This window comes from Zootoca vivipara, chromosome 10 (genome assembly GCF_965207765.1).
Source record: "Zootoca vivipara chromosome 10, rZooViv2.hap1.1, whole genome shotgun sequence".
NCBI lineage: Eukaryota > Metazoa > Chordata > Lepidosauria > Squamata > Lacertidae > Zootoca > Zootoca vivipara.
In genome coordinates this window covers 62073470-62085644 of record NC_142593.1, presented here as the reverse complement: position 1 = coordinate 62085644, position 12175 = coordinate 62073470, and the positions used below count along the sequence as shown (strand labels likewise).

Below are 12175 nucleotides of genomic sequence, written 5' to 3'. Positions count from 1 at the left end.
TGCCAACCTGTGAAAATGAGATGATGGTGCCTAAAAGCACGCCGTGATTTTTCCAGCCCCCCTAAAGGATCTGAAAAGGTTGTATCCCGAAGTGAGCATTTGAACCCTCTCCCCAAAGTTACAGAGCCCCAATCTCCTTTTATAACCAGTTGCTCCAAAGTCACTCCAAGAAGTTGTTCTCCGCACAGAAATCTCTTCTAGATGCTGAAAGGAAGGATCTTACTGTGCCCCCGTGGCCAGACGGGGCCAACCAAACAGAGACTAAAATCCATTTGGAAAGATTTAGTTTAAATACATCAGCCGAAGACCTATGTAGGCAAATTAGTTCAAAAAAGATGTGAGCATATTAATACCAAACAGAAATCAACAACAGATTATATATACATGAATATTGGGAAAGAATATTCATATATTCATGTATACTGTATGTGGATAACAGTAAGGAACAGTATATGCAAATAATGATTACATGGAAATCAAAATAGCACATGTTTATGCAATTACTTGCATATACTAACTTGTCCCTCTGCCTGGCAGGCCGGCTGTGTTTCTCTGCGCTTCAAGTTTCCCTGGGCACAGGCTCCACCTCTTGGGTTCCTGCCCTTCCAGACCACACAGCCAGCACCTTCCCGAGAGCAGACACGGTCATGGCTACAACTTTTGCCCCCAAGGCTAGCCAGATTCTGATGACCCCGGAGCCACACTACATCCCTGGGTAAGCGCAGAGGTTGCAGCCAGCAGGCAGCCCAGGACAGAAGAACTTCCTGGGAGCCCCGGGAGTCGGGGGACGGTCCTTTCTCCAGCAGGCTCTCTTCCTGCGCATGAGGATCAGGCTATATCCCTGTGTCTCTGCACACCCTTGAGGGTCTGTGGGGGTGCAGAGGTGCCAACTTGGCACTGCGACCGTGGGTGATGGGGGCGCCATGAAGCGCGCATGGCCCTGGCCCTGAAATTTATGGGTGCCCGGCCCCTTCATGGGGAGTTTTGTGGGTGCTTGGGCACCCAGGGAGTTGGCACCTATGTGTAGGTGTGTGGAATCGGTGTGCAGGTGTGCTGAGCTCTCTCGGCTTCTTCCTGACACCAGCAGAGGGGAAGGGTCCCCTTTGGCAGGAATTCTGGTAGGTGGGGGCAGGAATCACAATGCCGGGGGGGGGGAGAGCTGGCCTTTCTCTCCCCCTACCCCCACCCCGTTCCAGGCTGCCCTTCTCTCGCTACCGTCTCTGTGTACAGCAGCCGCCATAGCAACCGGCAAGAAACCTCGGGAGGGGAGGGGAGGGGAGTGTCACCCAGGAACCGAAAGGGCTGTGGGTGGCTGTGAGGTCACTGCAAAAAGGAGAAGCACCTGCAAGCCAGGATAGGGGTCTGAAGGGGGCAAGAACTGGCCAGGCAGCTCCCAGCCCTGCAAAGATGAGGGGGCTGAGCCTCTGGGAAGCGAACATCCCGGTGCGTTCTGCCTGCTTGCTTTGAGCTACCATTTCCAAGACACCGGAGCAAAACCCAGATTGCCAAAGACAGATGAGCAACCGTGACTTTTCTACTTTTTATCTTGTGTGCCTCTTTGTTGCTGTTGTTGCTGCTTAAGAAAAGTGTTGGATGAATAACAAATCATTCAGATCTTTCTGCAACAAAACAAACTGTTCTGTGTGACTGGTGTTGGATCCGAAGCTGGAGCTGGAAAGGTTGAGGGTGTCTGGGTTGCAAATCCGTGAAAGAAAAGCTCATTGCAAGCCATAGCGCTGAGGTCGTCAGAACATAATAAGACAAGCCAGTCTAGCACCCTGAACTACAGAACTCTGGTGAGAATGGAAAGTGGGCTGGGCTGTGGCCAGAGAGGGCCGTCTGAAAGGATACTCAAAGCAGGGAAAAGATTCATGAAATCATATAATGGTGGTTTTGGAAGGGAACCCCAGGGGTCATCTAGTCCAGCCCCCTTCAATGCAGGAATCTCAGCTGAAGCATCCATGACAGATGGCCATCCAACCTCTGCTTAGAAACCTCCCAGGAAGGAGAGTCCACGGTTGAACGGTTCCTGGGAACTGTGGATTTTGGCTGGGTCACTTCATTGCCTCCATCTTAAAGCCTACTTTCTCCTCATTTAACTCAGCGGTTCACACCCCTTTTGGAGCCACCCCCTCTTGTTTGCATAAACTCATCCTCAGTGCCCCCTACTCTGTAAAAATGCACACCCCACTAAGGAAGAGAGCAACACAGTAAAATTCAAAGCATCACCAATCCATTGCACATTTCTTCAAAATCTAATTTAAATGATGCAGTTGAATTAATTCAACAACACTGGTGAATTTGACCCAGTGCTAGCAGTTTGCAAAGTCCTTTTCACCTGCAGTGCATCCGTTCCAAGTCGCTGGCCAGTTGGAGCATCTCCTGGGGTGAATTTCTCCTCTTGACCGGCAGGGTTCCTTCCTCCAGTGGCTCTGTGCTCTTTGATCAAATAGAATACAGAGGACCAGGACCAGAAAGCCCCCATTTGGATGGCAGGCCTAGTCGGGGCACACATGGAACCAAGCCACCTGGTGGCTCTTAGCGGGCTGTCAATGGCTACTTGCCTGGATGGCTAGGCTTCTTGCCAGAAGCACCAATGCTTCTTCCAGTTCCTGGGGGCCAGAGGAGGGGAGAGGGCTTTGGGTCCTGGATCCTGTTGGTGGGTTTCCCATCAGGGCATCTGGTTGGCCACTGTGAGAACAGGATGCAGGGCTAAATGGGGCCTTGGCCTGATCCAGCTACGGATCTTTTGTTATATGATTGCTATGTTCCCTTGCCCCTGATGCTCTCCTGCCCCCCTTGCAGCTACGGTGGGCACTGCCCCCGTTACAAGTTCATGCTGGGCCAGACTTATGGGAAACTGACCTCGCAGCTGCTCACTAGCCCCCAGGCGGATCACTCTGGCCGGCTGCTCCTGCAGCCCAACTGCTCCCCCAGAAACACAGAGGAGCCTCTGGAGCAGAACGAGAGCGGAGGAAAGCTCCCCCTGCTTGGCTGCAGCACCGTCCCAGGTTACACAGGTAAACTCGGGGGGGGGGGGGGAGAGCAGGAGGTCTCCTCAGTCAGGTCTGGGCTGCGGGCAGGACAGGCAGGGGCTGAAAGGGGCCAGAGGCAGACGGCTGTGGCCCCCGAGGGGATGGAGGGCAGGCCCCGGATTGCCATCCTGGTCTTCTCTGTTTTTTTACTCCTGCTAAAAACAATTTTTGTTTAGGGCTTATGCACACTTAACTCTCCTCTGCACTTTCCCTTCGAAAACCATTTACAGTACCACTGAATCAGAGCAAGGGTTAAGGAGTGCAAACCCCAAATTTCCATTGGTTGTGCTTCTGCTAAAAAGCACAACCAATGGGGGACAAAGAACATGCTTGGATACGGAGCTTTAAAGCGCAGAAATCTCTCTGATAAGAGCGGGGCAAAAGTTAAGTGGGAAGAAGCCCTGAGAGGAGCCTAGCAAGGTGTTTAGAAAGTTGATGAGAGTCTTAGGGTGGATCTAAACACAGGAGGAAAACACTATAAGTCAGAAAATTGATCGTTTTAACAAAAGAAAAAAATTCTATGGAAAACTGTGTTTTGAAATTTCCTGCTCTCTGGCACCATCTGGTGTTGCATGTATATAGCGCATTCAAATACTGTACCTGTTTCCTCACTAATGTAGCCGAGTCCTTAATCTGTTTTTAGTCCTTTGTAATTCCGTCGTTAATTTTTCTTATTGATTATTTTATTGCTTTATCTTTTTTGTAAGCCCTTTTGAGGTTGCTTCTTTATACAATCAAGCGTGTGCAAATTTTATGAAATAAGCAGCCCAAAGGCTAGAGAGAGACAAGGGTCAGAGGTGCCAGCTGGGACTGCTGAGACTCTTCCCGCCCCATGGCTCAGGCTGAAGCCTTGGTCAGAAGTCAGTCCCTCGCACATATTCCAAGGAAAAGCAAAGCAGAGAATGGGGCACACGCAGTGGCGTTGCAACGGGGTGGCGGGGGGCAGAGGTGCGCCCCGGTTGCCATGTCTGGGGGGGTGACAAGAAGGCACCCCAGGGGGCTCTCCCCGTCACAGCGGCTTGAGCAGCCATTGCCGCCACAGCCACATGTGGAGGAGCCTCCGTTCGCGGCTGCAGCCGAGAGCAGAGGGTCCCGGCACTGTCCGTATGGCGCTGGAGCGCCGCCGCAGGCAAACCACTATGTACAGTGCATGTGCGGCGTCGCTGCACATACACCCTACGTAGCGACGCCCCGCCCCGGGTGTCACGACGCCTTCGTTCGCCCCTACCGTAGGCACATGCTCTGGTCCCACCCAGAACACTCCCCAAGACCAGGAAAACGCGGCAGGAACACCCAAGAGCTTCCTTTCTCACGGGGAAGGTGTGGAGATCTCTTGCTCACGAGGAGGCTGCATATTTTTCTTAATCATAGAGTTGGAAGAGACCCCAAGGGCCATCCAGTCCAACCCCCTGCCAAGCAGGAAACACCATCAAAGCATTCTTGACATATGCCTGTCAAGCCTCTGCTTAAAGACCTCCAAAGAAGGAGACTCCACCACACTCCTTGGCAGCAAATTCCACTGTCGAACAGCTCTTACTGTCTTGAACAGCTCTTGAGGCTACTTGTAAGGTAAAGGGACCCCTGACCATTAGTTCCAGTCGTGACTGACTCGGGTTGCGGCCCTCATCTCACGTTATTGGCCAAGGGAGCCGGAGTCCTTGTATCTTGCCCTTAATGTGCAGGTCTCAGTGTGAGCGTCCGTCTATCTCAGGAGACATTAAGATTAAATGCTAGGGGCTGCCTCCCTTACTCTGCTCGCCAACCCTGCCAGCCGCTTTGCCCTTCCTCCACACCTGACCAAAGCCCCTCCTTTTACACCTCCTCCTCTTCTTTGGCGATCCCTCGTAGCCGAGTAAGATTGTCTTCCATAAACACCGTTTTAACAATGGGTCCATAAGTGACTGTGGAGGCCAATTCTGGATCCACACGTCCTTCCACAGTGGGGACATTGGTTTCCAGGCGGGAGTTGATCACGGTGTGGATTTGCCAAGCGTGCCTTCCTCTTAGCACTTTTCTCCCTTGTGTCCTGAGATCGAGTGTCTTCAAAGCCCATGACACCTTTGGTAAAGGCTGTTCTCCAACTGGAGCACTCACAGGCCAGTGTTTCCCGGTTGTCGGTGTTTATGCTACATTTTTTAGATTTGCCTTGAGAGAGCCTTTAACCTCTTTTGTTGACCACCAACATTACGCTTTCCACCTCACCCACACCCTTGCCCCCCCCCATAGCTTGCAGCCTTGGCTATCCCTCTGGGACACCCTCTCCCTCCCCCCCATGCTGCCTGGGCTGTTCAAATGCGTCTTGTGTCCTGGCAGGATTCATCCCTCGGGCCCAAAACCACTTTGCCAAGACCTACAGCGAGATCTGCAAGGAGGCCAGGAGCGAGTTTGCCCGGCAGCTGCTGAGGGGAACCAGACAGCGGCAGGCCTGGAAGACGGCCGGAGGGGAGTCTCCGAAGGACACGGAGCCGGAGTCTCACGTACGTGGCAGGCCTGAGGGTCAAGCACCTATCGTGGGCCAGTGTGGCAGCCAGGGGGGCCATTTACAGGTCACCCAAAAACCTGCGCAAGCTTTGCATGTGCCAATTCTTTTATGCAGGTACAAATTTAGAAATAAGCCACCATCACTGATGTTTTGAACCCCACCAGCCCCACACATCTTGAGGGCACCAGGTGGGCACCCTCTGGCCTAGACTGACTGGCATCACCTCTCCAGGGTCTCCAACGGGGATGGGGGGCATTTCCAGTCCTACTTAGGGACGGGGCCTTGGCTGAGTCAGGGGGCTGCTGGCTGGTATCCAGAATGTGGATCTCATTAGCAACTGGGGACCAGTTTACCTATGAGGTTGCCTCCCCCCCACGTGCACGATAAAATGTGGCTCTTTTTTGGGGGGGTGTCTTACTGGGTTATTGTTCTTATTTTGATTTTATATAATGTGATCTTTTCTGTGAACCACACTGAGACCACCAGATATAGTGCGATATATAAATTCAATCAATCAATCAATCAATCAATCAATCAATCACAGACACCCCCCCAAGTGTCCCTCTTTCACAGGGACGTCCCTCATTTAGAGAAGCCATCCCAGTTTCTGATTTGTTCCCGTAATGTCCCTCTTTTTCTTAGGATGTCCCTATTTTCATTGGAGAAATGCTGGAGGGTATAGACTCGGCCCCTTTGATTGGCGGAACGGGCACCACCGCAGGTGCCAAATAATGCCCGTTCCATATTTGTAAGAACTTGACACCTGCACTTTGGAACTCCCTGCCTCGATACCAAGCAGGCGCCTTGGCTGGCTCCTGTTAGGCATCCGCTGAGCACATTCTTGTTTAGACAAGCCTATCCAGATGCTTAGAAAGTTGGTGTGAATGTTAATCTGTTTTTAGCATTTTAACTTTTTAAAAAGTATTGTTGCATTCCCCCCTCCCCATTTTCTTGGCTTGTCTGTTCATAAACTGCTTTGAGGGTTTCTTCTTTACGATCAAGCAGTATATAATGTTTTTTTAAAAAATTAGTAAGTGAATAAATAAGTGGGTAGCAGGGTCTGGGCCCCCCAGGCCCCTCTTGAATTATCTATCTATCTATCTATCTATCTATCTATCTATCTATCTATCTATCTATCTATCTATATCTAATCTATCATTCTAAATATATGGGGAGGGGCCTTAAAGTCCCCCCTTCCCTGTCTCCAATTCCTTGGTGTTTCTTTGAAATGGAAGGTGGCTGCAAAGGGCCTGACTCTGACCCTCCTGGTGCCCACAGAGCCTCACCCCCAAGTGCAAGACCCCCCTGGCCGCCGTGTCAAAAGCTGCCGCTCCATACGTGTCTCGCTACGCCTTCCGGCCCCAGGGGTCTCCCTACTCTCTGGAGGACAGCAACCCACAGAGGCACTTCATCTCAGGTGAGGCTCACCTGCCCCGCCCCCCATCCAGGCTGAGGGACCTTCTCCCAATGCAAGGAGCACCCCTGGCAGATGTGGAGGGCGGGGCGAGTTGGGGCTACCTTCCCCCTCCAGGTGTACCATACCTTGCTCATTCTCCTCCACCCCCCACCTCTTTGCTATTTGTATCCTTCAAAAAACAGCACATGCCCCTGTACAGGAAATGGAACAATGCCTTTAGGGTCATGTTTAGCCCTTGGATCAGAATCTCTCTTGGCCTGCAAACCTCCAGCTGGATGGCTGGGCTGGGCTGCAAAGGAAGGGCACTTCCCAAAGGTTCGGAGTTCAAAACCCGATGCCTTAAGACTCTACTTTCAGGGAACATTTCTATAGTTTGTAACGAGAGAAGTGTACTCGAAAGTGATTGGCTGCGCGAACCACAAGGAGGAGTTGCAAGTGTTCTCTCCTGAGCGCAAAGGGAGCATTTTGCAGCTGCTGCCTGTTATTGATGACCGTTCTGCCTCCTTTTCACGAAGGAGGTTGGAGGGAGAGAAGACGGACTGAGTGGCAAAGAACAAACAAACAAAAACCCTGCTGCCCTGGGCAGGGATTGGCTCCTCTTGGGACCTCTGACTGGCAGCTCTCAAGTGGAAGCAAACCCCATGGGGCGGGCATCTGGTGCCCAATTTGAAAGGCTCTCTCCTTGCCAAGGAGCCTTCAAGCCCCTCAGTTGATCCTTGGCAACCAGGAGGTTGCACACCTGAGATCACATTGGGCTCCGTTTGTGGGATGCTCTCCCCAGGTGCCTTCCTTACAGATCTTTAGATACCAGGTGAAAACTCCCCTCTCTAGAGCAAGGCCTTGGGCTGATTAAACAATCCATGGCCTTTTAAACAGGACTGGAGAGGTGTAGTCTTTTTGGTATTAAGTTACGTATTTTGTGTTTTTATGATGAATGATGATGATGATGCACCGCACCAGCTTGGGGGGGAGAGCTTCTGTGGTGGGTCTAACTCAGGGCTCCCCAAACTAAGTCCCGGGGGCCGGATGCGGCCCAATCGCCTTCTAAATCCGGCCCGCGGACGGTCTGGGAATCAGCATGTTTTTACATGAGTACAGGTAGGTAGCCGTGTTGGTCTGGGTCGAAGTAAAATAAAAAAATTCCTTCAGTAGCACCTTAAAGACCAACTAAGTTTTTATTTTGGTATGAGCTTTCGTGTGCATGCACACTTCTTCAGATACAGTGAAATGGGAGTCCCCAGGCACTTATGTAGAGAAGGGGTGGGGAGGGGTGGGGATGGGGAGGGGGGATCACAAGTGCCTGGGGACTCCCATTTCACTGTATCTGAAGAAGTGTGCATGCACACGAAAGCTCATACCAAAATAAAAACTTAGTTGGTCTTTAAGGTGCTACTGAAGGAATTTTTTTATTTTACATGAGTAGAATGTGTCCTTTTATTTAAAATGCATCTCTGGGTTATTTGTGGGGCAGAGAAATTCGTTTATATATTTTTTCAAAATATAGTCCGGCCCCCCACAAGGTTTGAGGGACAGTGGACCGGCCCCCTGCTGAAAAAGTTTGCTGACCCCTGGTCTAACTCTCTCTACTCCTGCAACATAGGCTTCACTGGCTTCATCCCTCGTGCCCAGTATCTGATTGGGGCAAGCTACCCAGTCATCACCCGCCGGGCTCTGGCAGAGTTTGACCGGATGCAATGGAGGCAGAGGCAAGGGCCTTCTGGGAGCGGCCGTGATGCCCAGAAAGGTGGTGATGCCCTCCCTCCACTGACAAAGACCTACCCCACAGACACGGGCCTCCTGCCCCACTACAGGGGCTACGTTCCAGGTGAGTTGGGGGGCTGCCCCACCTGTTTGCGCTCTTCTCCTCTCTGGGTGCTGCAACCCACGGAGACCTGGCTCGACCGTGGAGACACCTGCGGAAGAGGAGCTGCCACAAAGGCTTTAAAAGTGGCTTGGACCAGTCCAGGGAGGAAAAGTTCTTCCAGGGCTGCTAGCCATGAGGACTAGGCTCTTGCCTCCACCGAGCAGAAGAGAGCTGCTCTTGGGCTCGAATCCTGCTTGTGGGTTTCCCATAAGCGGCATCTGGTTGGCCCCTGTGAGAACAGGAGGCTGGATTGGATGGGCTGTTGGCCGGATCCTGCAGGCTCTCCTTATGTTCTTATGACACCTCACATCTGCTGGGATTTTTTTGGGGTGTGTGTGTGTGGAATCTTCTTCAAAATATGCTCATTGCAGGGAGAGGTAAACTTTATAGACCTTTCAAAGTTGTGATGAGGTGCCCGAAATGGGGGGTTGATCAGATTCTAGGCCAGCTGGCTGTCCCACGGCTGTATGACAATGTTTGGGTGGGGCCACCACCTTCGCCATGGAGCCCCAGGCTAGACGTGGGCCCTGGCATGGCTGGGCTGTGGCCTCAGCACCCAGATCAGAGTCTTCCAAGACCAGACCACATTTCTCAGGCATTGCACTCTTTCTGGAAGAGCAACTGACGCAGAGAATTGTGCAGGTATATTTGCACGAAGGGATTGCACGATTGCACCTCTCCTTTCAAGCCCTGGCAGATCATCAGCTACTCCTGCCACCCCCACCTGGGCTTTCTGCTTGCCAGGAAGGACAACTGGGCAGCCATAGAAATCCTTTAGCTTCTGGAGCGAAGGAAACCAATCTCTCCCATTGGGGGTCCCCTAGAGCCAGCTAGAAAGAGGGCTCCAGACCCTCCAAGTGTCCCTATTTTCCAGGGACATCCCTCATTTAGAGAAGCTGTCCCGGTTTCCGATTTGATCCTGGAATGTCCCGCTTTTCCTTGGGACGTCCCCATTTTCATTGGAGAAATGTTTGGGGCGTATGGAGTTCTCCAACCCCCGAGCCATCTGAAGGCAATCCTGTATAGGGCAGGTTTTGGAAAATGTTTAATGTTTTGTTATGTTTTTATATATGCTGGAAGCTGCCCAGAGTGGCTGGGACAACCCAGCCAGATGGGTGGGGTATATATAGCCAAATTATCATTATGGAATGGGACGTCCCTATTTTCATTGGAGAAATATTGGAGGCTCGGGGGGGGGGGGCTCCCCTGCTGCTCTGCCTTCCTGAAAGCCCTTGCAGCTCTTCCTCAAATGCCACTGCCCTGGTCTGGAAGAGGCGGCGGCAGCAGCGGGCATGGCAGAGTTGGGTTGCAGAGTTGGAAGGGACCCCCAAAGCTCATCTAGCCCAGTGAAGGCGCCCCCTATCTCCATTCAGGCCTTTGTGTGTCTCCTTGCAGGTTACAAGTTCCAGTTTGGCCACACCTATGGCCAGCTCACCTTTGACGCCCTGGGCCAGAGCACCCTGGAGAAGCAGGTGCTGGATAGGGAGCCATGATGCCCCCCTCCCCCAGGAGCCACGTCTGCCCCCTTGTTGTGTGTGTGGTGTAAGGAAGGAAAACCAGCAGCCAGAAAGGAAGAGGACGCCCTTCAACTGCCCCTCTTTCTCAAACAAAGGACCTTTTTTGGGTGGGTGGGGGGGATGAAAGGGTGCTGGAGGATGGGCAGCTCCCTGTTCTGGACTTTGGGGGTGGACCGGATAGCCTTCTAGTTCCCCCAGCTCTTTGAATCTATGGGGTCTGTTTCTCAGGAGGGTGGCTCTTTCAGGGCGGGGAAGGTCCCAGAGGGTTCAGCCATGTTCTGGGAAGCCCAGAGGCACCCTTTGGAGAAGGGCAGCAGGAGAAGAAGCCTTTTCCCCGCCCCGTCAGCCTTCCTCTTGCTGGAGGCTCAGCTGGAGGCCGGGAGAGGACCACCCTTGGGGCAGGCAGCCTGAAATGAGTGGGTGCAAGGCAGCAGGTCGGATCTTGAGAAGAGGGTCCCTCCTGCACAGTTTGGGAGAGGGGAATGTGGCATGTGGGGCCAGAGGCCTGTAGGGACCCACAACATTTAAAGAATATCAACCAGGGCATGTTTAACCTGAAAACAAGAGGAAACTGTCTCCGCTTTTTGCTTCACTTTGGGATGTGGGAGCTGCACATGTCAAACCTCCCGCAAAACAGGAGGGACTTAAAAGTGACAAGAAAATCCCTTAATTCAGGATTGTTGTTTAGTCATGTCCGACTCTTTGTGACCCCATGGATCAATGCCTTGTCGTGGCGAAGGGGCTTGAATAACTCAGAGAAGCTATGAGCTATGCCATGCAGGGCCACCCAAGATGGACAGGTCATAGTGGAGAGTTTTGACTAAACGGGATCCACCTGGAGAAGGAACTGGCAAGCCACTCCAGTATCCCTGCCAAGGAAACTCCATGGACAAAGACAACAGGCATATAATTCAGGATACTGGTGGGCTATTTTTTTGGGCCGGGAAATGCACAAAACGTCTCTAATTTTAGCTACACATTTTCCAGCCATGGTCAGGATTTAGTTGCCACTTGCTAGGAATGAGCAGAACTACTTTGAAATCAGCCTCTGCAGAAAACATCCCAAATTCACCCCACTTTTCACCTCTGGGCTTCCAGGTAGCTCCATTTGAAAGATAGGTAAGAGAAAGTCGCAGCTACTGCTGGGATACGACCCCAGATGACTGAAATTAAGTAGATGGGGGAATGCCAGTGCCAAGTGGGGTGGGGTGGGGAATCATGGCCCCATGAGATGATGAGGGCCCACCTGAGATCAGTTCTCTCCTACCTGCACCCACCTGCCCTTCCTTCTCTTTAGCAGAGTCTTCTGTAACTTTGGGATGCAGTAGGCAGTAGCGCCACCTTCTGCAGCCAGGGGCAAAAACTGTACCGCAGCCATTTGAAGGGAAGCCAGAGCTCAGTGAAGACCCTGCCTGTCATGGGAAAGAAACCCCGGGTTCAAGCCCCGAGGCCTTCTCCGGAGGGAGAGGGGAAGGGGACGGGAGAATCACAGAACCATGGGATCCGAAAGATGGAAGGGTTATGTAGCCCAAGCCTCCTGCAACACAGAAATCACAGCAAAAGTCTCTCCGATTCTCCTTGCCTTATAGAAATTTTAATTTTAATGTATTTAGTCTTGTTCTTAAGTTGTAGTTTAATCAGTTGTTTTATATCTAGTGTTAGCCGCTCTGAGCCTGGCCTTGGCTGGGGAGGGCGGGGTATAAATAAAAATTTATTTATTTATTTGTTGTTGTTGTTGTTGTTGTTACTATTATAGAAGTCTGCTTTTTAAGCACTTGTCAAGAGTTGCTTCTTCCACAATTCGGGACGGGGGCAAGAAGCGTTGGTTTTGCCCCCCAAAAGGGAGGAAGACTTCTTACT

At 51.9% G+C, this 12175-nt stretch overlaps 1 protein-coding gene and 1 non-coding gene across 2 annotated transcripts; both read left to right on the top strand.

Annotated features, from left to right (window-relative positions):
• The first annotated feature begins 537 nt into the window (after nt 1–537).
• CIMIP2B (ciliary microtubule inner protein 2B) lies at nt 538–12037 on the top strand. Its single transcript, XM_035100960.3, has 6 exons — nt 538–715; nt 2806–3020; nt 5349–5512; nt 6796–6934; nt 8535–8759; nt 10194–12037. Exons 1-6 carry the CDS (start codon nt 648–650, stop codon nt 10289–10291), a joined length of 909 nt encoding a protein of 302 aa, XP_034956851.3. The 5' UTR covers nt 538–647; the 3' UTR covers nt 10292–12037.
• LOC118077379 (small nucleolar RNA U3) lies at nt 7276–7482 on the top strand. Its single transcript, XR_004691633.1, has one exon. It is a non-coding gene; the product is annotated as a small nucleolar RNA U3 (small nucleolar RNA).
• Nucleotides 12038–12175: the final 138 nt, after the last annotated feature.

What these genes read in the sequence shown, in the direction of transcription:
- CIMIP2B (XM_035100960.3), top strand. Translation starts at nt 648, where the DNA reads ATGGCTACAACTTTTGCCCCCAAGGCTAGCCAGATTCTGATGACCCCG. An exon ending in ACACGGAGCCGGAGTCTCAC is followed by an intron (nt 5,513 to 6,795) that starts GTACGTGGCAGG and finishes TGGTGCCCACAG; the next exon opens with AGCCTCACCCCCAAGTGCAA. An exon ending in CTACAGGGGCTACGTTCCAG is followed by an intron (nt 8,760 to 10,193) that starts GTGAGTTGGGGG and finishes GTCTCCTTGCAG; the next exon opens with GTTACAAGTTCCAGTTTGGC.